Genomic DNA, 25,302 nt, shown 5'->3' on the forward strand with positions numbered 1-25,302 from the left:
CCTGTACTGGCTTTAAAATTGGCTAGAGGCAATCAGATGATTGATAACATATTTCTTCCTTAGAGTATCCAAAGTGTAAGGTTTAAGTACTGGGCTATTTTTACATCTCCGGACTAATCACCAAGGTGATAGCTCCCATTCAGCTAATTTGGAAATTGGTAGAATTAAGTTTGAAAGGCTAGAAGTCCATCAGCCTTCCTGATTTCACAGGCTATGTCTTTATACAGAAGCATTAACAGCTGGCTTACATGTGGCATGCAAATGAGTACTGCTAGAGTCAAAGGCAGCATCACCAGCAATTCTCTCATGTGAGTCAGGCCAAATGGCCAAGCCAAGTCTGTTGTTTGAGAATGGCACAAACCATTAGCAGAACTTGCAGAACCTGGGGGAAAAAAAAATAAATTCTCAACTGACATCTTTATCCTGGAGCACATAATCTTAAGCCAAAAAAGGACCAAATTGACTAAAGAAATTAATTAAACTTTTATAAACTTAGCACATGGTTAGTCCTTTTTCCTTACTTTTGCCTCCTACTTTTCTCGTTCTCTTCACCATTCCACTTCCATGATTGAGATGGCTTCTCTCTTCTCAGAATTTTGGCTGTATTTTTCTGAGAGCCAGAGAAGGGAAAATCTCCCCTTGGAGTCTGCCAGCAGTCAAATTTTCCTTTTATAATCTGCTGTGTTTATGAATGTTAGTTATTCTCCAGCCCTCAGGTGTGACTGAAGTCTCACAGCCTGTGCAGCTCTTGTATGGGGAAGGACAGATTGCTGATGTTGAGACTTAAATGTGAGGAATTACAACATATGGGCAACTGTGATCTAATGAGAGATATCTTTCCTTACCTCTTTCCCAGTACTTGGAAGGAGACTTCATCATGAGTTGCTGATAATAGTTTTGCTTGCTGCATTGTGCTTTGCTTAGAGTTCTCCTATGCACAATTTACACGTCAGGAAATGACCCTGACATTGCAGGGAGTATCTATATTTATGTGATCCTCACTGTTACTTTAACAGAAGTCTTAATTTCTAATGACTCAAATCTTTTTATTTTAGAAAATTATCAAGCTGACTTGGCAAATATCACCTGTGAAATAGCCATTAAGCAGAAACTGATAGATGAGCTGGAGAACAGCCAGCGAAGGTTGCAAACACTGAAAAAACAATATGAAGAGAAACTAATGATGCTGCAACATAAGATTCGAGACACTCAGCTTGAAAGAGATCAGGTTCTTCAAAACTTGGGTAAGAAGTACAAAATCACTTAAATCTAGATGTTGTGTAGTGTATTCAAGCTGAATTGCTTGCTACTTCGCTCACTTCATTTTTCTTATGTGATAAGAAGTTGCAGAAAGCAGAGATAGGTTTGTACCCATAATGCCAGTGAATCATACTTCAGTCATTCTAGTTTCTACCAGAATTGAGAGAGATTTTTTTAAAAAGCTACTGCTGTTGACAGGTATTTGATTTGATTGAATAAGCATTTTCAATTTCCTAGGAGCTGTCATGACAATATAGTCCTTGAGACGGCTCCTGAATTAAAAGTTCCTTCCTGCTCCTCCCTCTCTCCTTTCTTTATATTTGCATAAAAATAAGAACTGCGATCAGTGGCCTTTCAGAGATGTTTTGCTGACTAAACTTTTTTGAATATGTAGTAGTATTGAGATGAAAAACTAACTTTGGCTCAAGAAGTCCTAAGCCACAAATAGTTGAACTTTGGGAGAGTACTGGGGGAAGTGTTTTGTTTGTTGTTTCTTTTAAAAAATATACTATATATGCTTTACAGTTATATACTTTAGACAATTTTGCTGTCCCCTTGTTCTTCCTTAGACCTTCCCTTTTGATCAATGCCAGAAAAGGGATACTAGGCTTGATGGCTCTTGGGACTGTTGTTACGATCTTGTCCACACATGTGTGAACAAGCATGTGTGTATCTGTGTCTTCAGGTACTCAGATTATTTGTTGTATAATGCAGAGAACTCAGAAGGAAAGTGTTAATCCTTGATCTCTTATCCAAGAAGATATACAAGGTGGAAAGTTCTAAGCAGTGCAGTTGACAGGAGCTAGAGACAATTTTTTTGAAGATATTGCAGATAATACTAAAAGCAGAGGAAGCAGTCATTTGCTGTGGCTAGCGAAGTGAAAATATCCTGAACAAAAAGCAGATGAAGAATTCCCTTTTGCTCTAGGTTCTGTAGAGACCTATTCAGAAGAAAAGGCAAAAAAAATCAAGTCAGAATATGAAAAGAAACTCCAAGCCATGAATAAAGAACTGCAGAGACTTCAAACAGCACAAAAAGAACACGCACGATTGCTTAAAAATCAGTCTCAATATGAAAAGCAACTGAAGAAACTGCAGCAGGAGGTGACAGAGATGAAGAAAACCAAGGTATTTTTCAGTATATAGAAGTGTTGTACAATGACTGTTTACTAAAAAATGCACTGAAATCTCCTGTGCATTTATCTGCCAGATAACTGTTCTTGCTGTCAGCTGCTCAAAAGTCTGAAAACAGAAAAGAAGATGAGGACTAGGCTATTCCAGAGGGAGCGGGGAGAGGGGGCGGCTTTTAGGCTTAATGAGCAGAAATTACTGTGTTGTAGCATGGCGAAGCCAGCACTGCTTATTAGCTGCTGTTCAGTACTGAGTGAAGACGACACATTAGATGGGGTAAATTGCTAAAAGCGGGCAATACACTGGAAGATGGCAATCTGATGAAGAAACTCTATAGGAGTCGGGGCAGGGAACAGCACTTCAGTGCAAACAGCTTTGCTGAGTGTTGACCTCTTTACAGGTTCGCTTGATGAAACAAATGAAAGAAGAGCAGGAGAAAGCTAGAATGACTGAATCAAGAAGAAATAGAGAGATTGCACAGCTTAAAAAGGAGCAACGCAAACGAGAGGTGATTTGACAGATAAAGAACTTTAATTTGGAATAAGCATCTATCATTATGCATACCCACTTGCAGGCACACACCATGTGTATGTGCATTCACAGAGGCAGGCATATACCTGTATATTTTCACCAATCAAAATGCACATAATTTGATTTGACTTCTCTGATAACTCAGTTCCTAGCGTCAGGTTGTAAGCACAACAGAAAATAGAAAGCTTACTGAATATTTATATCAGTACTATTTTATTAGTGAATCTTCACAAAACTGTTGCTACCACCTTGCTTGCATGCAAGTAGTCTTTTTGACAAAGAATTGATATAGTGAAACACTTATTTTCATTCTGCACTAGAAAGAGCAAGGAAAAATTGTGACTTGACCACTTCATGTCACAACAGTTTTGCAAACTTGCATTACTGTGTAAAGGTCTTTTTTTACACAATACAGTCCTTGTGGCAGATAACGGAAAAAAATATCATGTGCTGCTTGCATTTTTTTTTTTTCACAGCATCAGCTCAAGCTTCTGGAAGCTCAGAAAAGAAATCAAGAAGTTATCCTACGTCGCAAAACTGAAGAGGTATTGTGGTAAAACAGTAATGCACCTTTGAAAACATAATGATATTGTATTGCTGTAACTGAGAACGCAGTTTTGGGGAGAGGTAATCGTATCTTTGCACGCTGTCTCAGGTTACAGCCCTTCGTCGGCAAGTAAGGCCTCTGTCTGATAGAGTGGCAGGAAAAGTAAGTCGGAAGCTGAGTCTGCCTGAGCATCCTATGCAGGAAGCAAGTTCTAGCTCATCAGTCGAGCACGATGGTTCGAGAACAGCAGCACAGCAGAAGATGCGAATTCCTGTTGCAAGGGTTCCAGCATTATCTGTAACTGCAACAAATGGAACAGGGTAAGGATTAAAACTGTTCAGTACTCTCTAAAGAGAACTGAAAATTGCATGGATTTTCTAGCAGATAATGTTGTGATGGTATATATTGTAGTGGTTCTTATTTTTCAAACTGCTGTCATATGCAGCAGTAATGCTCATAGAATGGGCGTTTTACCATTATCAAATGCAATTTGTGTTTTTTGAGTTTAAGACAGCGTGGGATAATATAAAATAACATTGAAGGACTAAGAAACTCTGAAATTTCAAAATCCAGTTAATCTGTTCTTAAAGGGAAATGCCTTTGGTGGTCCAATACCCACAGTGTTCGTAAGTACAATGAAAACTTGTTGGAAAACACAGTTTAATGTATTTGGTTTATTGGTGGTCTTCCACTGTGGTTTGAAGCAGATCTCCTCGTTAAAGAGGGAAGAACTCATGGTGGCATTCGATTTGAATGGTGCATCATACAAGATGCCACTGTGTTTGATGCTTGTTTTTCAAGTACAATATATGAGAGTGCAGTAGAGTTCAGGGCTGGGTGCACATACGTTGCCCATGAAAAAGACTCTGGCCTGATGACTTCCACATGTTGGGCTACTGTAGACTTAGCTGTATGTTCCTCTTGAATTCATCACAGAAAGAAATACCAGCGGAAAGCAGTGACAAGCAGAGTTTACTCCTCGAAGGCAGCCAGGATGAAGTGGCAGTTACTTGAACGCAGAGTGACTGATATAATTATGCAGAAGATGACCATTTCCAATATGGAGGCAGATATGAACAGGTTACTTACGGTGGGTGATCTACTATGCACTGTTGGCTGCATTATCGTCAAAAATAGAGAGCAGTGCATTTATGTTTGCTGTAAATGAATTGCTGTGGTGGTGGTATAGGCAAAGTGACTCAGAATCCATTGCAGTCAATGAAGAAGCTATTAACAACTCCAGTAACCATTTGGACCATGGCATTGCTGTGCTTATTAAGAAATAAAAAGCATATTAAAGGGATCACATGCAAATACATTCACCTGTATAACCTCTTCCTGTAGAAATCGTGATATGTTAGTGAAAGTATAACAAGGAAAGGAAAACAAAACAAAAAGGCACTTACATGTCCTAGGTGTTTACTAATTCTTTTTTTATGTAATATTATGTCTTTGGGGAAAATAGCAACGTGAAGAACTTACAAAAAGAAGAGAAAAACTTTCAAAGAAAAGGGAGAAGCTCATCAAGGATGGGGGTAGCAGTGAAGCAGATAGAAATGTCCAAAACATAAACGAAGAGATGGAATCACTTACTGCGAATATAGACTACATTAACGACAGCATTTCTGACTGCCAAGCAAACATCATGCAAATGGAGGAAGCAAAGGTAGGACAAATATTAAAGCAAAAATGGTAAAATGAAGGAAAGAAAAAACTGTATTAGCCTTGAAAATGTTCTCATTTAGAAGTGAATTTTGTTTTGCCTGTATAATTATTGAACCAGGAAATGACAACTGGTGAAAACTTGAAGTGTGTTTATATAACTGAAAATTCAGATCTGAGTTTTAGCATCAATAGTGTAATGGAGGTTAAGATTGCAAAGCATTTAAATGTCAAAGCTGATGCTTTCTGTTCTGCTGGCATTAAATTAGTATAATTCTTGGGACTGAAGCCTAACAGCTTGTATCCTTTTCCTGTATCTCCTGTATCTGTTGGTATGCTTACACTCCCTTGTATTGTTTTTGTATACTTTAAATAGAATTACATATTTTTGTAAATGAGAATGTATGTAAATTCCTTATTTTGCATTTTAGTGTATTTTCAATTATGGAACAGTGGCTTTCTATAACTAAAGAGCTTTTTCAGGCTAAGTTGCTTGTTTATAGAGTTGACTTTTCAAATAGTAGTTTAGTAAAAGGAAATTGCCTATTATGATTCATATAGAAATTTGAATTATTACCAAAAGCAGTGAAATCCAAATGTGAAAACTCTTATGATGCACATTATACTTTATGTGATCTAGGCGGAAGAATCCACCACACACAGTATCCTAGATCTCTTGTCACATGGTAGCATGCAGCCTGAACTGTAAGACTTACCAATATTTTTATATGGCCGTGCTTGAGTTCTTCCTCTCACACCTTGGGCTGATCTGTTACATCACCGGCAGTTTCTACTATATTTGTTGCTCACGTGGGGGTTTCTTGACTTTTGGACGGCAAAGGTCACAAGACTTTACCAGTAAAGAAGTAGTGAACACAAAAGGCTTCATAATTATTAAGGGTACCAGAGTGCTTAATACTGACTGAGAATAATTGGAAGAAAAAATGAGGAAAAGACTAGGGGGAGAAGTCTTCAAATGCATGAAGTCTGCAGAGACTGAAGAAATGGACTAATTTCTGCATCCACTGTGAATAGCTTAGCTTGTAGAAAGGAGGAGTCTGAGTTAGAGCTTGATAAGAGCTTTCCAATAGGAAAGAAACTGAAGCACTGGAAGAGACTGGTAAGGCTGCAGAGCCTGTACTGTAGAGTGTTTTGGGGATAGTTTGGAAAAGAAATCTTTCAGCTATGATTTAAAGGTACCAAGGGGATGAATTAGGTGATATTGCAGCATCTTCACTGTTTCTGTTTTCTATGATTACTGTAATGATTTAAAACAACCAAACAAAAACAAAGAAACAAAACCCCCACAACAACACAAAACATTTTTCAAAATCTGACTATTTTTATTGTTGCACATGTAGGAAGAAGGAGAGACCTTGGATGTAACAGCAGTGATTAATGCTTGCACTTTGACAGAAGCTCGATATCTGCTTGATCACTTCCTCACGATGGGTATCAATAAGGTAATGCACGAAGTGAAGTGTGTGCGCCAGGACTATGCCATGTACCAGGAGCAGAGCTGTGCTGACGTAAACTGACTTATGTGCATTAGGCAAAGCAAAGCTGGTCAACACTGGTTCTCAGGTGTGAAGGCCCTTGAGATCCATTGTCCCCTTCAACCTGTTGCCTGTTTTCCAACTCCCAGTAGTGCCTGCTTCACTCTACTGATTACCTCATGTTGTTCCTACGAGAGCATTACCTTTTCGTAATCAAATAAATCTCTCTCTGTGTTTTTCAACAAGCTCCTAAAGACTGCTCTGGATCTTTTTTTTAGAAGACTGGCTCAGCCACTTCCTTAAAAATATGAGCCTTTAAAAAAATTGTTTTAAGGTATATATTGATGCATGGCTTGCTTTAGTCAGACTTCTACTGTTGAGTAGAGCAGTAGGGGCTTTTTCTGAAAGCCTTGGTGAGTGATATTTTCAAAATGAGTATTTGGCACACATGTATCATATGCTCTTGCTGCTGCTTTTCTTTCTGTTTGGAGGCCATACTCAGTGTCATTGCCTCAAATTAAAGACTTCAGGGCTATTGAAGTGGGCTTTGGGTCAGGCCCACTGACCAATTTTCTATTCTGTTTTTTTTTTTTTCATTCTTGTTTCATCACTATGCAGGTAATAAGAAAAGTTTGTGGTTCTTTAATGAAAAAAAAAAAGGAAAAGAAAATTCTCACAATCACATTGGTTTGCAAATTTCAGTCTTTTAATTTCACCCTAATGTATGGGTCTAGGGAAATTCCTTTAGAATGGATTCTCTCTTAAGTTAGGCCATGAGATATTTCAGCAGAAGCTGAAAATTCACTGAGTGATTCTGCGGGAAAGATTATGATTCTGGAGTTGGGTGGGGTTTTTTTGCTGTTGCTCATTATAGAGTATCATAGATAATAATTTTTTTTAAAAAGTACTTATTTGTGAAAAATGCAGATGTTGATTTTTCAAATGCTTGCTACTCTTAAATTCAGAGAGGCCTTTGTTTGACACCTGATCTTTAGGATGTGAGAGGAAGGTTACAATGTACATGTTGCTTGTGTTAATGGTTTTTAAAAAAAATTTGGCAATTCTTTTGTAACAAAAGAGTTGTGTTAAAGCATTTGTCATCTTTTTCTTTCTTTCTTCTCTGTTAGGGTCTCCAAGCAGCTCAGAAAGAAGCTCAGATTAAAGTTCTTGAGGGACGCCTTAAGCAGACAGAAATCACTAGTGCTACTCAAAATCAACTGCTGTTTCATATGCTAAAAGAAAAGGCTGAGTTAAATCCTGAACTTGATGCTTTGCTGGGTCATGCTTTGCAAGGTAATTTTGTCATCTTGTATTCTGAATAGTCAGCTGCATGTCATGTTTGCCTCTCATGCATGCTGTACTGGGCATTCTAGGCTATTTCTTTTCTGAATAGATGCTGTATTTTAACATCTTAAACTCTATTTCACAATTGATGTGCATGTGTGTAATTTGAAAGTATATCCCCTAGGCAGAGAAATGTAGGAAACACAGAAGTTTTTTTATTGAGACTTCTAAAATTCAAATAATCTGTTTGTTATTTCTATAAAGACCATATACATGCAATTTGGTATGATTTTGACTTCTGAATGTGGAATTCTAAATATGCAATCCTGTTCAATCAACCATATGTTAGTGATTTTGAAAGTGGCATCATATGTCTGTTACGGCATCTATTCTACTTCTCATGAGATGACAGTAGGAAAAATTTAGAATATATTTGAGTACTTTTGTTTTATTTCTTTTTACAAATGGATATGTTTTGATTGGAGTGTTGCTTTTGTTTCCTTGTTGCTGTTATTTACACAGACCTAGATAGCATACCACTGGGTAAGTATGTTTAGCTTTTCTGTGTACTGTACAGCTGCATGAGTTACTAATTCATTCATGTTCACTAACTGGTGCATCTTAGAATTTGTGTGCATGAACTGTTCTATAAATGTACTCATTATCATGACCTTACAGAACATTTTTTCCTCTCTGAAACCACCTGTAGCCCTCATGTTAGTTAGATTTGCTAGATGGGAAGTGAACACAGTAAGCAGAACTGTATTTCAAATTTATGTCTTACTGCTTACGAACCTATCATCTGTTGAGATTACATAAAGCTGTTTAGTGGTATACGACTGCTGTAGTTGTGACAAATCCTGCACATCTTTTTAGATCTGAAAAAAAAGTAATTAACATGCAGGTCACTAAACCTTTTGCAGATAGCTTATTTTGTAATGTAAATATTTTACAGAATGGAGATTGTATCTCACTTTTTCACTTGGGTTTAGTTACTGACTTCACTGATTTTGAGGAGATGAGTCTTTTTGTTATTGTTGCTTTTAAATTATTCCCAAATAAATTATGCTTATTTTCTCCCCTCGTTTGCTCCTAGCCACAAATTTGGCTATGTTTGAAACTTGAAAAAAATATTCCTGATGTCAGTAACAATTGCTTTTGTATTGTCTTATGTTACTTCTAATCCCATTATGCTGTCCTGTGCTAGTTTGCATAGGGATTTGAAATATTTCAAAAGCACAAGACTGCCTGAAAGTGTATAGATCACCATCTGGTGTAAGCTCGTGAGAACTTTGCCAGCTTTCTGACAGGTGACACCTGAAGATCTGTGTCAGGGCATCTTGCTGCATACAGGCAGTATTTACTGAGGAACATCACTGGTAATTAATATCACAGTGTATCTAAAACAGACCCTTAATGTGTGTGCATGCGTGTGCTCCCCCTGTTGGAGTGAGAGCAATGCTTCTCCAGTCAGGAAGTTAGCATGGCATTTTCTTTAGCTCTGGACAGGCTTTTACTTATTTAACAGCATCTGGTGCAGTGAAAAGACACTTGTGAAGTGCATTGGAACTGTAGCTCTATTGTGAAAATTTTTGTAGTGTGTATGTCATTAAAGAAGCTTTTTAACACTTTGCAGGCATGAACTGAGGCTTTTAAAACACTGAAGCCACTCAGGACTATGCTAACACTTTGTAGGAAGGAAACTTCACTGTGGGTGTATCTTGGCGGAATACGCTGTACTAACCTCAGTCCATGCTGAAATCCAAACTGGTGATAGTCTGTGTTTTGTAGATCACTCGTGGCTAAACCTTTTGAGCTCCAGAGAACTGAGACACCTTTGTAGCGAGGCTTTGAGGCTAGGACTGCCAGCTGGTCAGCAGGGGTTCTGTTGGTTGCAGGAGCTCCCTGGTAACTTGACATGATTCCCAGAGGTGGAAGTGTGGGTGGCTGCAGATCCTGAGACCAATTTCACCAGGCTGACAGCTCAGTGGCAGTACCCAGCCAGCCCCATCCCAAACAGAGGGATTGCACTTCCAGGGTGCTTGTGAACTGTTCCCTTGATGCCTGCTTTCAGCTCTGATATCTTCAAAAATTCTTAGCCATTTGAATACACGTCTTGAAGAAGTTTGGGCATTCCCCAGTGCAGTTGTGCATCTACATTCAAGCATAGACTTAAGAAAAGGGTTCAGTCTGCAGCAAAGCACATCACAGGCTCAGAGTTTGACCCTCAGGATGGGTTTTGAATGCACACCTGCCTTGTGTGTGGGTGAACCAGCTGCCATTCGCTATCCCATCTGCTCTTGTAAAGAGTTAAAATGACCATGAAGTTGAGTCCTGAGTGTTGCTGGAGTGACTCCTTTCTGAAAAACTGTGGGAGCTGCTTTTCCTTCCCACCTGTGACATCTGGATGTTCATGGATGTGACTCACAGCCATGTATTGTGCAGATTTTGGGGGCTGATCAAACGTCATTTCCTCTGGATGAACTGTGCTGGTGTGCTGCATTGTACTGGTACAGTCCAGTTGCCTCTGCATGAGGATGAAAACAAGTAATCAGAAAATCTGTTCACTGTTCTTCAATCATTTGTTTATTAGCAGTCACCTCAGCTGCTCTTTGCAAGCAGTGCTGCCTTTACTAACTTTATTGCTCCCTACATCTCTTCTCACTCAAGACTTCAGAATCTTGCTTTTCTGCCTCTTCTCATTTCTTTTTGTTGATTCTGTGTGCTGTTTTCTACCTGGGGGCTTCCTGCAGTCTTCCTGTGCTGAACTCCAGCCAAACTGGAGAAAAACACCAATACATGTCAGGTCACACGAGTGTGACCCTACAAATAAAATCCCATCTTTTGTGGCTGTCCCACACTTTCTGCTTGGTTGCCTGTAAAAGCTGATTGCAAGTTCTTTGAGAAGGGGATGAAGTAGTATGACCCTAATATGAATCTTATATTTTAAAAAACCCAGCTTTTGTTTTACCGATGCTACATGTTCATGGACCAACCTATTTTATTATGAGTATGAAATATATTGGTTCTGTGCATTATAAATAGTATCTGCTTTCTGGCAAAAATTAAATAACAAAGCATCTCTACTAATAAAAAAGAGATGTACTGGAATGTTGTTGGAAAGCTATTTAACCCTTAAAATTTCTTGAGTATGTTAAAAAATAAGGGACATAGGTAATACATTCCTGCAAGCAATGTCTTTAAACTATGCTTAAAATGTATTATTAGAATAATGTGCAAGTTAGGGGATTTTGTTTCCCAGCTGTTTGGAGTTGATTGTGTTTATGCCCTGGACTGGTTGTCTCAGCTTAAAGTTTTGCATCGTTTGCATGCAGACATGTTAATCTGATGTTTGATAGTCTTAGTGTGTGATGTGCATGCTGGTTTTGTCTTTTGTGGACAGGTTTCTGTACCCATTTTACATCAGGAGCATTTCTACTGAAATGCTTCATTTTACAATTAACTTCAATATAATTAATCTCTCTTTTTAGGAAGTATTAAATGCTAATAAAGTCCTTGCTTCTTGTTAGCCCAAATGGTGCCGTACCGTACAAGCTGAGCCTGAGCCTCAGCTCGCTAGCTAGTTAAAAATACAGAAGTTTTTTTCATTATAACCAGGCTGATTCTGTCTTAGAGCAAGAAGATTACCAAAAAAGAGGAGGAAGAGACATCCTTACTGTCCATTGATTTACAACCTCTCTTTTCCATGTCTTGCAGTTAATTTCCTTTATCTTTTTTTCTTCCAGATTTCCTTCTACAATTTATTTCTGGTTTTCTGTCATCCCTGTTGCTCTGCTACAATAAATACAGGACCACATTTGGCACAGTATGCCTAGGTGTATGGTTTATTTAGATTGTATGAAAAAAAAAACCTTAGAGGCAGCAGGAAAATTCAATGGGAATTGGCTAGCAAATAGTCAAGATATTTTGAAAATCCCTGCCTTTTGTATGCTATTCATCCACATTCAGCATTGTCTGAGCTGTTTTACATAGTGCTTAAAATCTGTGTGTCCTCTTGCAGATGGACAGACTAACATTATTCTTTTGGGAAATTTTCTAGAAAATTTGGAAGATAGTACTGATGAGGATGCCCCATTGCATAGTCCTGGGACAGAAGGAAGGTGAGCTATCTTTGTTAACTGGTAACTGGATCTGGTTCTCGAAAAATTACTGTCATTTCCTCTTTTTGTTATGCATCATGTATCCATTAACAGATACCTCTGACACTGTTTCATTCCACTTTGCTCACCATTTCAGCAGAAAGAAGATTCAAGTAACGATACACATTGCAAAAAAGACAACTGTTTTCTTTCTAATTGTGATACAATTTTTCTTCCAGTTCATTATCTTCAGATCTTTTGAAGCTTTGTGGTGAAGTCAAACCCAAAAGCAAGGTAGGCTGTACACTGATAATAATAATTGATACTTTAATGGTACTTTCTGGAGAATGCTCTTGCTTTGCTGTAGAGGCATTAATCAGCGAAAACGTGCAAAAGGTGAACTGACCTACTGTTCATGTGACTTGTATGTAATATGCTTTTGTCTGATATTCCTTTCTGAGAAGCAATGATAAAAATGTACTTTTTCAATATTTTGTGTTGAATTTTTACAGTTTCAGAAAGAGATACATTCTTTCAATTACTAGCACTCCAAACTGGAGTAGATTTGCAGTTTAGTATTAGTTAGGCTGCACTTTAATGCCAGTGGGAACTGTGAACATGCTTATTGTTTGTGATTTGCTTCTGTGGTCACAGAAATGTAAAGAAAGTTTATAAAATAAATAGAAGTTGACCTCCAGGCTCTTAATTACAGTTGGCATTGGATTATATATCTAGGCTAGCTGCAGTTTAATATTAATGGCAGTGGGAACTGGAAACATGCGCACTGATTGCGATTTTGCTTCTGTGCTCACAGGAGCATAAACCAAGTTTGCAAAGTAAACAGAAGCTTTGCCTCCACTCTTCTAACTGCAGTTGGCTTTGGAAGAATATGTCTAGGTTGATTGCATTATTGCTAGCGTTCATTGGTGTGCAGCTCTTTGGGCAGGTAAACTGAGTGAGTTTGATCTGAAAATGTTGACATAAAATAAAGATGTCGTACTTGTAATGGCTCCGTTCAGACTGGCCCTTCATCTTCCCCAGTGGCCTTTCTTTCCCTGAGGAGTAGATCTTAATTTCACAGAATCATCAAACCCAACATGTATGATCAGGTTTTTATGACTGTGTTGCATAAAGGTTGGCTTGTTTGTGAGGTTTTCTGTTGTTTTTAAATTGTTGAATTGCTGAGCAAATGTTAATTCATGCTGCCTTAAAGTACTTTTGAAGTGATGTGAACTAAGTAAGAAGTAGTGTTTTTATATCAGAAGAAGGACCGGTGTAAGAAGTCATGCTAATATAAATGTAGCTATTTAAATTCACACTTTGCTTTATTCCCCTCTGATGTTTCATTTGGATAAACCTTAGGAGAATAATATTTTACTCCTGTAGTATTGACAGGCACTTGTAGCTGATTGAAAGGAGATCGTTGGAAACCAGTTGTCAAGTCAATGTTTCATGCTGTTGAATTTTACTTGCCTCCTCCGAAATAATTGCCAAAGAGTAGAGGTCAGCTCCTTGGTTTAGTTTCCAAAGATAGTTGTGAAGTGAACTGGGGGGGATGCTAGTGATAAGCTTAAATGTAGCACTTCTGACACATACCACAAAATGTTTAAGTCACAACTTGTTTTTTTATTTGTCTGCAGGCGCGCCGGAGGACCACTACCCAGATGGAATTGCTATATGCAGACAGCAGTGATTCAGTATCTGACATTAGTGCTGCAGACTCCACTTTGGCTGGCCCTCTTGCACCAGTCACAGAAACCCAAGAAAGTGGGGTGGCTGCTGACACAAATGATACTTCTGCTAGGGACAGAGAGTTTATTCCCCCACCATCTGGCTTACCTTCTAAGATAGGCAGCATGTAAGTTTGGCCATGCTGTACTAATTATCTTTTGCTTTTAAAAATTGCATGTTGCCAGTTTCTTATAATCTCTTATTTTAACTTTACAAAGGAGGTTGATGTAGTTGAAGCTTACTAAATAATACTGACAAAGCTCCTCCTTCTTTTCTACCATCACCACTCTAGAAGGTATAAATGCACTGCTGTAAGTAACATGTTTCTTACTGAAGATACAAGTTCTGTTGAGTTGCTTTGTCACAGTAAAATTACTCTAGCCTTGTTTCTAAGTAGTGGGAAAAACCCATCTAGTACCTTGGATACTTTGGTTTATTAGCGCTATGGGAAATGCACATTCTAGAGAGATAGTGAGAATCTGCTTAGAACAGCAGAGAGATTAAAAAAACCCACCCCCAAACCCCTAAAACACAACCAAAAACTTTATATAAGGTAGAAATAGTATTTCTGTATGGTCCTAACTATTAGGTAAAATCTTTGTGAGTCCTCTTGTGGACCATGCTTAAAATGAAGAAGTCTGTACGATAATAGAGTATGCAAGTGTAAAGTTTAAATAAATATGTTGGATATTATGAATCCTCAAAAATCCTTTGTATTTGCAAGTTGCACTTAGGTGCAGAACAGTTTCACTAACTGAAAATATTGCTCGATGCCAGATAGAAATGAAAATACTATTTTTGTCTTTTTACTTTGAGGCCAGCAGGTCTCTTACATGCACTCTGTTTTGGTTTTTTTTTTCCCCTTGCTCTTGCTGTTCTCTTTATATCTACCAATATCACTGTTGGTTATTAGTCATTCACAGCTAGAGACCCTTTTCTTGGCTTTTTAGGTACTAGCTCCTATGTGGCACAAACTCGTGTAAACTGAATGTGCTTGCTGCATTCAGTGATATGAAAAAACTGTGTCCCATAGCTGTTCATGTTACAGATTCTGGAATGGTGCATCTTTCACTATCCATCTGTCCTATTTACATAATATTTTTACAGCACTCTCCATCTAATGTACACTTGCAATTCGTATTATTTTTACCGTGTATTTCTAGCATGTGCTTGAGGTGGCAGTCATGAGCAGTAAAACACTGCTGACAGCGATTATTAACCAATGCTGATGGCTTCAGTGCGTTTTACAAGTAGAATCTGCTTGGAAAGAATGCTCTTGGGGGTGAGGACAGGTGCAGAAACCCACTTGTTTTGGCAGTTAGTGTGAGATCACTAGAGAGTTTTGAAGCTTCAAGATTTAAAACATCAAGTGTTTTGACCTGGCATCCGAGACTCAGGTAATACCAACTTTTGCCTCACTCCATCTTCTAGAATGTATCCATTTATAAAAGTGAGCCAGCAACGAGGCAAAACAGAATTTTCCCAAAACTGTATTCTGTGAGCATTGGAGTTACACACTGTCAGTGAATCAGTTCAATCAGCATCATGTTCATCAGCATACATGTATTTTGGTTTATTGATCATGTTTTAGTAGATAAGCAATCAAAAATTCCCACAGTCGGTCTGCAGGGACTTCCTCACTGTAACTGAGATCCGTTTTCAGAACTAGAACTCAGTATACTTTACACAGTATTGCTATTTTTGGTGGATACTGGTCATTCTTGAAGAAAGGTTGTCCCTCCTGTATGGGCCTGTAGTGCCATTGTATCTTGTAATAAAATATGTTCTTCTGGAGCAGAGTGTGGTCCTATCTGCAATAAACATTATCTCCCTTGCGCCACGTATTTAGGTGGCATTCAGGGATGTAGAGGCAGTAACAGTGATCCAAAATACACATTCTCTGGAAGCAACAGAACTTAATTATCTGCTTAGGTGCAAATTTAGGTGTCTGCATACGTCCAAACTGCTCCACTCTGAAAACTACTCAGTTTTCATAGCTCTGTGGTGATTCAGATAGGCACCTAAATGCCCATGGTCAACAGTTTGGTTGGAATTCTGTTTACAAAAAGAGCTAGTGCTGTTGTCGTTTGATATCCTCAACTCATCTACAGCAGGCCTCTTCAGAGCAGAGTGGTCTACTGTAGGTCTTGTGCCAGCTCTCTTCAGATGTCTGATACCCTGGAAAATCTTGAAGGGCACTGGAAACCTGTAATTAAGTGTGTGTCTTGCCCATTTTCATTAGGTCAATGATGCCGTGAACCTGTTTTTCTTACATCTATACTTACAAAGTTCATTCCAGCAAGACTGCTGCATTTTTATAATACCTGGATTTCCAGGCTTTCAGAAAGAATTCATAATGTGATCACACCTTCTTCTGAGGATGTGCTGCTGTGGAGTCAAAGATGGAAGACTCAAGGGGCAGGCGGAGAGTGAGCAAGAGGGAGCTGGCTCCATGTCTGAGTATGCAGGATGCTGGTGTCGGGCAGAACAACTTAGGTTCCAGTTTCTGGTGTGGTTTATTTAATTTAGTAGCTGCACAGTTGACATGTAGGCAGCCATGGCAGTGGAGACTACAACCCAAGTTTGTCATCCTTGCTGAAAGATCTACCTATCAGGCTGGTCATAGGATTTGCCTGTCACCCCAGAGCATTTGTATTCCTAAATGCATACTGCTCCAGAATAAAGAGAGGGAAGGAGTGTGTCCTGTTCCACCTCTTTTGATGTCCTTTGGAGAGTATAGCTAGCAGTAAGGGAGGCCTGCAGACAAATGGGTTCTCTGGCCTTGAGGAGGGAATTGAACCCACCTTCCCATTCTTTTTGTGTACTTTAACTGCTAGACTTTAGTGCAAAACCAGACAGATTGTCACTTGTCCTTCTTTTCCTGGCTCTTGAAGACCCTGGGGGGAAATCTAGGGTCTGCACACAACTCTTGGCACTAGGTGTGTGACCTTCGCCTTCCAATTAGAGCTTGTGTTCAGCGTGTGATGACTTGAGACAGTCAGTCTCAGCTACTTGAGTTAAGTAGCTGTTCTTTGTTGTACTCTCCTTGGTAAATCATGTTATTCTGCATGCTAGTCCCCGGATGAATTTACTAGAGTGCAGACTTCCTCTTAAGGGAAACTGATGGAGATTTTCTCATGTAGAGAAGTTGAGCTATGTAGATCCAGCGCATGTAGAGCTCTGAGACCAGATGCTAGTAGCTATGTCACGCAGGTGGCCTGCCAACTGAACTTTGGCTGCTTAATAAGCACAAAAGCGCTTTCAGAATCTGCTTTCTCTCTTTTACTGTTTCTGGTCCTTATATTTGTAGAAACAACTTCTAAACACATGAAAAGAAGTGTAAACCAAACTAAATGTTGCCTTTCTGATTGCCCAGCTAGTGAGAAAGGGGAGTTCAGAAGAGTGGAGACCATCCAGAATGAATCCCTTGGGTTTTTTTTTTTTTCTTTACGTGATTGTGGTGAAATGATGACATTTGGGTGTGAGCAGTAATATTGCACTCTTGATCTATTCACTATTTTAAATGTGGAGTAAAAGGTTGGGAGAAAGACCACAGTGACTGTGAACTGGAATTTCAGAGCAAGAACTAGAGAGACAAAGGAGGAATGGAAAGCAGGGAAGAAGGGAAGGGGGAACAAAGAGAAGCGATGTTATAATAGTAAGGTTGTCAATGCGAAATACTTTTTCTCACTTCATAATTTTGAATTTGATATTGAAACACGAATATGTTAATACAAAATTTAATTCGTATGTAAGAATCATCATGATTTCTCAGTTCTTCATGTCTGTAAGTGGTCTATTGTAAAAGAAAGTTGTGGAATCTGAAATTTTACATCTTAGTCAGACCTTCCATCTTCTCTGGTCTTAATTTGAGATGCATACTCCACTGTATTTCTTTTAGTCTGTCTTTTATTATTGAATTAGTAGATCTCCTTTACATATTCTTATGTTGATGAACTGTGAAAGTTAATAAACTTGGTGTATATTTATATTAAAATGTAAGAACAAATTTAAAGTCTGTAGATTCAAGAGAGACTATAATAGATTAAGCACATTCTGAAACTTGAATTCTGAGTGGGAGAATGACAGCTAATGTAAGAAAAGCAAGTTTGTAAAGGACCTTAAAGTAAGGTAATAATTCTTCTTGCTTTAGTTCTAGACAGCCATCTCTGTCAGAGAGGAAGATACCTGAGCCTTCACCTTTAGCAAAGAGAAAAGCCTATGAGAAAACAATGGAAAAGACAAAGGCAAAAGAACAAAAATTGTAAGATTCCTTTAAATGTATTTTCTCTGAAATAAATTAAACCTTGGGTATATTTTCTTGAAAAATAAATCTGTATTTTTCTATTTCTTTAATCCTAGGACAGTTTTCATTGTTGGCAGTGAAGTTATTCACTGCTCGACTTCTGTATGTGGGGTTTTTTTTTTTGTTTTCTAGAGTATTTTTCTGTACAAAATAAGTCAGGAGCGGAGCCCTGAGAAAATGTCCTTTGGAGCGTTTGCAAATGTGCTATTTTTGTTTGTCTGTTTGAGGTTTTTTGTTTGTTTGAGTTTTTTTTTTTTAAATGGAAGTAATCAATTTCTCTAAGAAACTGCAGTTTTGCAACAATTTCTTCATTTTACGTTTGTGTGTTTTCCGTCTGGAGATTTCACTGTCAGCACGTAAACTTTGAATGTTGTGCCACCTTGCACTCTGCAGCAGTTTGTAGTCTTAAGTTTATTACCTTCTCTGGGAAACGTGTAGCTAGCATTATAATTTTATTTATTTGCTTTAAGAAAAGAGCATCTAACATTTGAGGCATGTTGCATTTAACTTCTCTAACCATTCGTAACCTGTTAAAGAAGATGTTCTTTTTTTCTTGTAGCTCAGATTCTGGAGCCCCAGAGGCTAGTCTGTCACCTCCTACTTCCCCACCAAGCCGACCCCGTAATGAAATGAATGTTTTTAGTCGTCTTACTGTTTCTCAGGGAAACACATCAGTTCAGCAGGATAAGTAAGTCACAGAGGGAAGCCTCAGCCCCCAACCAGGGAATTGCAAAGTGCACTCAGTGTAGTATCTGGTAGATATTTTGCCCTTCTCCTGCAAGACAGGAGGAGACATTTCTCATGTTTAAATGTAGTTTTCAAAGAAGATATTTTAAACTTCCATGGAATCATTGTAAAAATTCAAGAAAAGCAATTTCCTGCTGAACCTTGTTTCCTTTTTTTCTAGGCTATGTCTGGTATTTGTAGTTTTAAACCCAAAATAGAGAAGAATGGTAGAATTCTTAGATGTATGTGTATTGTGTGACTATTGACACCTTAAAGTAGAATTTAGCTGATAGCTGGCAATTTGGGAAATAGTGCTTTTAACAGTTACTTGGTTACTCCAGTGTTGCTCCAAGTGCTGTCATAACAGCACCCCAAGAGGATGGGATGTTGAAATGGCTAGAACACAGTTATTTAGAGTTTATCCAAATTATTGAACAGACTGACTTTAGGAGATGATCTGGAGGAGCAGATGACATTCATACCTTGTTTAGAAGCAGTAGAGCTCAGTTTCCTGGCATGTTACACATCTGTTTCTGTAGGGCCCTCACTCCAAATTGCGGTGGACTTGACTTGAACAGAATCTTTATTGCAGGTTTCAGTACTGATGCTGGTGCCATGCAGTGCTTTTGAACTGCAACTCAAACTTAGAATAAACCTCTAGTTCTGACTGTAGTGAGACAAGGAATTGCTCTTGTCTGTTCACACTATTGTTTTTTGTAAAACTTTGGGTTTTTTTCAGTAGTCTACAGAGTGACCACATACCAAGCAGCAGCTTGAAAGGCTTTCAGTAGTTTAACTGTGCTTCTAACATCTTTATCTTGGCTATGTTACCTTTATCTTATTGCTAACTCCCACCTAACCCTTTTCTTGTTTTCTGGTGTGACTTTGAAGTCAAATTGAACCTGCTGAAAATGTTGATACGAGTTGAAAAAGAAGGACGTCTTAAGACATACTACAAATGTTCACATCTGGGGGGGATTTTTTCTTGTTGTGTATTTTCTTGTTTTTAAACATTTTTGAAAATGATAGGTGAAGGATTTTGAACTTAGAATCATTTGAAATTGCTGTTCTTATTTCATCGGGCTGTCGATACATTTAAAGTTAATGTTTTTATGATTAGCATTTTACATGTTTGTTGCACACTTAACAGGCGTTGGTGTTCAGGAATTATTTTCCTTTTGATATATTTAACAAGCACTATGTATGTAGGTTCAATTATGCATCCATCTTCTCCTTTAACTTTGTTGCCTTTACGTCTGTAAGAAAATGTTGGGGAAATAAGAAATGTCTTGACTGGTGTTACTTGACTTCTTGGGCTGAGACAGTCCACTTACTGCTGAGAGTGCTATTTTAAGAATATTATTCTGCCCCCCTCTTCCCTTATCACGGGTTTAAGGTATACCCTGAGCAATGCTGCATACTGCCTGTGGATTTGCATTGCTTTTCTGAATTGGCCATGCTGTTGTTTGTTCTTATATGGAGGCTTTACTTTGCTGATACCTATATTCTTTCTCCTCACAATTCCACCACTGTTGATTGTAGGTCTGATGAAAGTGATTCCTCTCTGTCGGAGGTACACAGGTACTCTCTCTTTCTCTTTTCTGTGTTCTTGGCATCTCTCATTGAAGTTATTCCAGATCTTAGGAAATTTCATTTTGCTGCATGAATTTTCCTGATACTTGCGCACTGTATCTCTTTTGCTTTTGCCAGAAGCTTAAAAACCTGACATTTTGGTCAAGCATGTCTCCCTCTCTCCCTTTTTTAGGGTGTTCTTTATCGTTGTTGAGCATGTCAGGTTTTTTCTTTTCAAATTAAGTATGGTGTAAACCTTTCCTTAAACATATTATTTCTCTCTTTGTTTTCTTTAAAAAAAAAGAGGAGCAGATATTTTCTTAGGTTTTATATACTTCTCTCTTTCTTTTTGTTTTCCTTGTTCAGTTGTATGCTTTGGTCACTAAAAATTAAATCCCAGTGTAAATAAAAATGAGTAGGATTTTTACTATGTCGTTCTGACAGAATGCACAGTGAGAGGCTTAAGAGAGGAAAGAAATCTCGCCACTTATGTTCCTAAGTTGTGGCTTTAGATTCTGGTACTCAGTGAAAAATTAGTTTGTCAAGAGGAAGGCAGTCGAAGGGCTAATAATAATGTGATGGTGGCTTTGTCTGGTCATTGTAGCAGTCGTAGTGTTTTTTGTCTGTAGATTGCAGAGCACTGCACATAAGTAGATAAATAGCTTTGGGACATGTATTTCACATGGCTTGTCAAGGGAATGAGTGGGTGAGAACAACAGTAGGAGTAACTCAGTCTAGAGGCAGCGTGATTCACTGGGGAATACTACAGAGAAAATCATATTAGTTTTGTGTGGTGTTAGAAAACAAAGCATATAGACCTAAATTAATAGTAATAATTGTTCCCGTATCCTTGAAAACATAAAAAGGTGCAGATTGAAAGGTGAATGCCTTTCCAAAATGAGGAAGTTAATGTCAAACAATTTAAGACAATATTAATATTAGTACAATGTATACAAGCATTGTGGAGAAATAATGAGTTATGTGAATGGAGATGTCCTGAGCAGTAAAAATGTGTAAAATAATAATTTCTAAGACTCTACTAGATAAACCAGCTAATTGCCACAAAGTTAGATAGTTTCAGGAAGGACTTCTTCCTTCCTATAGCAAGCTTCTGGGAAACATTATGGAATGTATACATTTTATGAAAGCACCTGACACTTTGTGTGTGTCTGTGTGTGTGAGATAGGATTTAGTTCCTTTTTCTCACATTTATATGTGTCATCCTCAGAAGAGCACGATAGTGAGTTTTAACTGCAAGCTGGTCAGGTCACAGCATTGTGTTGCATCTTTGTGGGAATTACCCCGAGGCTTTTCTACACTTCACAGAAATCAATGGTGTCCATGTGTGTGCAGTTGTATGCATGGGATTTTAGATTGCTAAATACTTTTTATTTGGTGATGAACTGTGATTTTTTTTTTTTTTTTTTTAGGCTGAGTTACAGTCTTTTGGCACCACAACAGAATTAGCTACAAATCCCCAGGAGGGTTCCTCTGGGGTGTCTGTACTCCAACCATACTCTTTCAGCAATTTGAATGCGAATGTGGTGTTGGGTACAGGGAGCAGTAGGAGCTTTCCTCAGGCACACAAGTTAGCAGCAGTTCTCCAAGCTTTCCCGTAGAAGGCAGTAGATGTGAAACTGCTGAGTTTGGAACTGGCAGTGTATATTACATTTGGTCCATTTTTCAGATGTGCTATTTAGATTAAGGTTGATCCTAGATATCCAGGAACTTTAAGCATCCTGATTCTTTCAGCATTTCGCAGACATGTACCCAACATTCAGTATCTTGTGTTTTTTTTCATTTGTTTGGTTTCTTGTATGTGATTTCCTTTAACTCCTAGTCCAGAGTTCACACTCGTTGAAGCTAAATAGTAAAAATCTTTACATAGTTTATGAAAGGCATTCAACTGTTCTGCCCTCACATGTAAGAAAATTAGATTTATTTTTCCCCCTACGTTTAAGTAAATTAATTTTATCTGTGTCTATTACTATGCCCAACTCACATTGTCTTTTTTTCTTTAGGGGGGTAATTAACCCATTCCCTGCTTCAAAATACATCCGATCATCCCCACTGCAATGTATCTATATAGCTGAAGGACATACCAAGGCTGTGCTTTGTGTTGATGCAACTGATGATCTTCTCTTCACTGGATCTAAAGGTTGGACAAGCTCCATGCATCTGTGCTGCCTACAGAGGCTGCTTTGACAGCTTAGGGTATTGTGAGGTTCTTAGTTTGCGCTTAGTGCTGTAAACACAGCGGAAAATTGTGAGGATCCATTTTGCAACATAAGTTGAAGAAGGATTTACATTAATTATCTGCATGTTTTTAATTCCAATGTGTAGTCTTTGTTTATTTGTAGTGGAAAAGGTAACTATCAAGAATAACCATAATATTTGTTGAGTGACATGATGGAACCAATCATGGTATCATGTGCACACGTGACATGCAATGCAAAGCAGTAGCATCAGGGTAGGGGTAGAGGTGTGAATTAGCACATCTCTGGCTCTGCTGCCTACAGAGTTTGAATAGAGTCTTCATGCCATAGTTGATTCTTGAATGGAGCTAAGGACATTTTCTGCTTGCCCTGTGTGTCTCGTTGCCTGTCCTACTACCAGGCAGTGCCAATTTGGGAATGCTAATAGATGCATCACAGATATTGGGCTTTAGTCTTGATAGTTGGTATTTTTAAAGTATCTGACTGTTCTTGGTATACTTGCCTTCTTCATGTTATTGTAAGTACTGTCTACACATGAAGCTTTCTCTTCATCTTCCCAGTACTTATTCCAGTAAAAATGTACTTCTAAAATGTGTAGAGTGATACAGACATGGTACAACAGGGAGAGTTTCCTGTATTCTTCATTTTGTTGCAAACTTTGCATCCTGCATTGCAAAGTTCTTGAAAACTTCTGTGTGTTTGGGATATTAATACACAAAAGGTTGCAGTATTTAAATTCCTTTGCTAGTGAATGCAAATGAATGCATGTACTTTAAAAAAGTACTGAGTTTTGGAAAAACAAGAGGTTTTTCTGTTTGTTTTTTTTTTTTTTTTAATTCTTTTTTTCCCCTTTTCTTTGTCTATATTTAGATCGTACCTGTAAAGTCTGGAATCTAGTAACTGGACAAGAGATTATGTCTCTAGGGGGTCACCCAAATAATGTTGTTTCTATAAAATATTGCAACTACAGTAGCCTAGTCTTCACAGTCTCAACCTCCTATATCAAGGTGTGGGACATCAGAGATTCTGCTAAGTGTATTCGGACATTGACGTAAGTATGCTAAACCTGAAATGCTAGGAGTTGAAATGAGTCTTAATTTTAGATAAAATTTATTAGATTAAATTCAGTAATGCAGCACAGTGTAATTTAAGTACACTGTTTGTTGGGGCTGGAAGCTTTCTTTACATATTCAGGCTACATCAGTATGGGGCTCTGGTAATATATGGAAACAAAACAAATTGCATTCATGCCACAGTGTCTTATCAAATATTCAGTATTCATATGTGGCTTATAGCCTTTTTGCTTAGGTAAATAGGTTTGTTTTTAAACAGTATGCAAAGTAGGGAGGACAAAATGTAGAGTTTGTTTTCCTTTTTTTTTTTTTTTTCTTTTTTTCCTCCCTCTTTCTTTCCTGTACTTAGATCTTCAGGCCAAGCGATGCCTGGTGATGTGTGTTCAGGAAGTACTAACAGAACAGTCACTATCCCAGCGGGAGAGAACCAGATCAATCAGATTGCACTAAATCCAACTGGCACGTTCCTCTACGCAGCTGCTGGAAACTCAGTGAGGATGTGGGACCTGAAAAGGTACTGAACACCAGCAGAAGAGAATGTTCTTTAGGTGGTTACATGTGCATATAAAACACAGTCAGTGCATATGAAACAGTCGATGACGTGTTTCCTGTTTATAGTGATGTTCATAACGTGGGCAAAATATGATCAAGATATGGATCAGCTAACGCTCACAGTGGTGGTTACTGAGACAATGGAGATGCTCGTGATTTCCTCATGTATTACATCTATGGCGAATCGTTTCAGTAAAAATGACTGGAAAAACACACGGTTTTGTTTGACAGGCACTATAAACCAGACTCTTGTAAGGTGATAGATGCATGAATCCTGACTAGTAATCGTTGAGATGATGAAAGCCAGTTGATGTAATGTAATATAATATGGGGCTATGATAGCCACACTATAATAGCACAAACAGAACCTGCACCCAAAGAGTGTGTTCAAAATATGGAGAATACTTTAAGGGATCTGATTTGTCTTTACTTTTAAATTTGTTTTATTCTTATTTTACATAAATAGAAGCTTTTGTTTACACTTAACATAGATTTAACATTTGCCCATAGATGGGCAAAAGAGTGTACATAAAGCAAAGGATGAATAGTGAAGACATAGGGGAAAATAAAGATCCATTCTGGCAGAAACTGTGATATAGACTCTATTGGATATATGAAAAAAAATAGTAAATCCTCATTTCTTCTCTTATCCTTGAAGATTTCAGTCTACAGGAAAGCTAACTGGTCACCAGGGTCCTGTTATGTGCCTTACTGTAGATCGAATTTCCAATGGGCAAGATCTTATTGTCACTGGTTCAAAGGATCATTATATAAAGGTAAATGTTAGTACTTGCTTATTTGTTTTAACTCTTCACATCAGCATGGGATGCAGGCTTCAGCAGAAGTGACTCACATCTCCATATCTGAAAAATGCAGCCAAGATGGAAATTCTTTCATTAATTATAGATTATGAATAATGTTCAGTCTTGATAAACACTTATCACTTCAGTGCTATTTTTATTTTATGATGGAACATGGATGGATGATTGTGTGTAGTAAAACTTTTTCTTAATCCCCAGTAAGGTGGACATCAGGTGTATGAAATCTTGGAGGAATGTGCATAACACTCTACTTTTAAGTAACATTTAGCTCTTGATGAAAGTATCTTAAGTCAG

General features: G+C 38.1%; 1 protein-coding gene across 8 annotated transcripts in view; it reads left to right on the plus strand.

Moving 5' to 3' along the window:
- Window positions 1-25,302, plus strand: part of KIF21A (kinesin family member 21A) — a 94,079-nt gene that overhangs the window by 59,965 nt on the left and 8,812 nt on the right. For 2 of the 8 annotated variants that reach the window (XM_086746739.1, XM_086746755.1), the window contains 19 exons: window positions 1,056-1,244; window positions 2,189-2,388; window positions 2,792-2,899; window positions 3,399-3,467; window positions 3,578-3,789; window positions 4,406-4,559; window positions 4,935-5,135; window positions 6,493-6,594; window positions 7,755-7,920; window positions 8,434-8,454; window positions 11,972-12,032; window positions 12,251-12,305; window positions 13,652-13,869; window positions 17,896-18,006; window positions 20,317-20,355; window positions 22,368-22,504; window positions 23,433-23,613; window positions 23,985-24,149; window positions 24,846-24,963. In XM_086746739.1, coding sequence (XP_086602865.1) covers window positions 1,056-1,244; window positions 2,189-2,388; window positions 2,792-2,899; window positions 3,399-3,467; window positions 3,578-3,789; window positions 4,406-4,559; window positions 4,935-5,135; window positions 6,493-6,594; window positions 7,755-7,920; window positions 8,434-8,454; window positions 11,972-12,032; window positions 12,251-12,305; window positions 13,652-13,869; window positions 17,896-18,006; window positions 20,317-20,355; window positions 22,368-22,504; window positions 23,433-23,613; window positions 23,985-24,149; window positions 24,846-24,963 — 2,507 coding nt within the window. Of the gene's footprint in view, window positions 1-1,055; window positions 1,245-2,188; window positions 2,389-2,791; window positions 2,900-3,398; window positions 3,468-3,577; window positions 3,790-4,405; window positions 4,560-4,934; window positions 5,136-6,492; window positions 6,595-7,754; window positions 7,921-8,433; window positions 8,455-11,971; window positions 12,033-12,250; window positions 12,306-13,651; window positions 13,870-17,895; window positions 18,007-18,607; window positions 18,737-20,316; window positions 20,356-22,367; window positions 22,505-23,432; window positions 23,614-23,984; window positions 24,150-24,845; window positions 24,964-25,302 lie in introns of all 8 variants that reach the window. The other 6 variants (XM_086746762.1, XM_086746785.1, XM_086746748.1 and 3 more) reach the window with 4 other exon arrangements.

This window comes from Chlamydotis macqueenii, chromosome 1 (assembly GCF_036417535.1).
Source record: "Chlamydotis macqueenii isolate bChlMac1 chromosome 1, bChlMac1.mat, whole genome shotgun sequence".
In the NCBI taxonomy this organism is placed as follows: Eukaryota; Metazoa; Chordata; class Aves; order Otidiformes; family Otididae; genus Chlamydotis; species Chlamydotis macqueenii.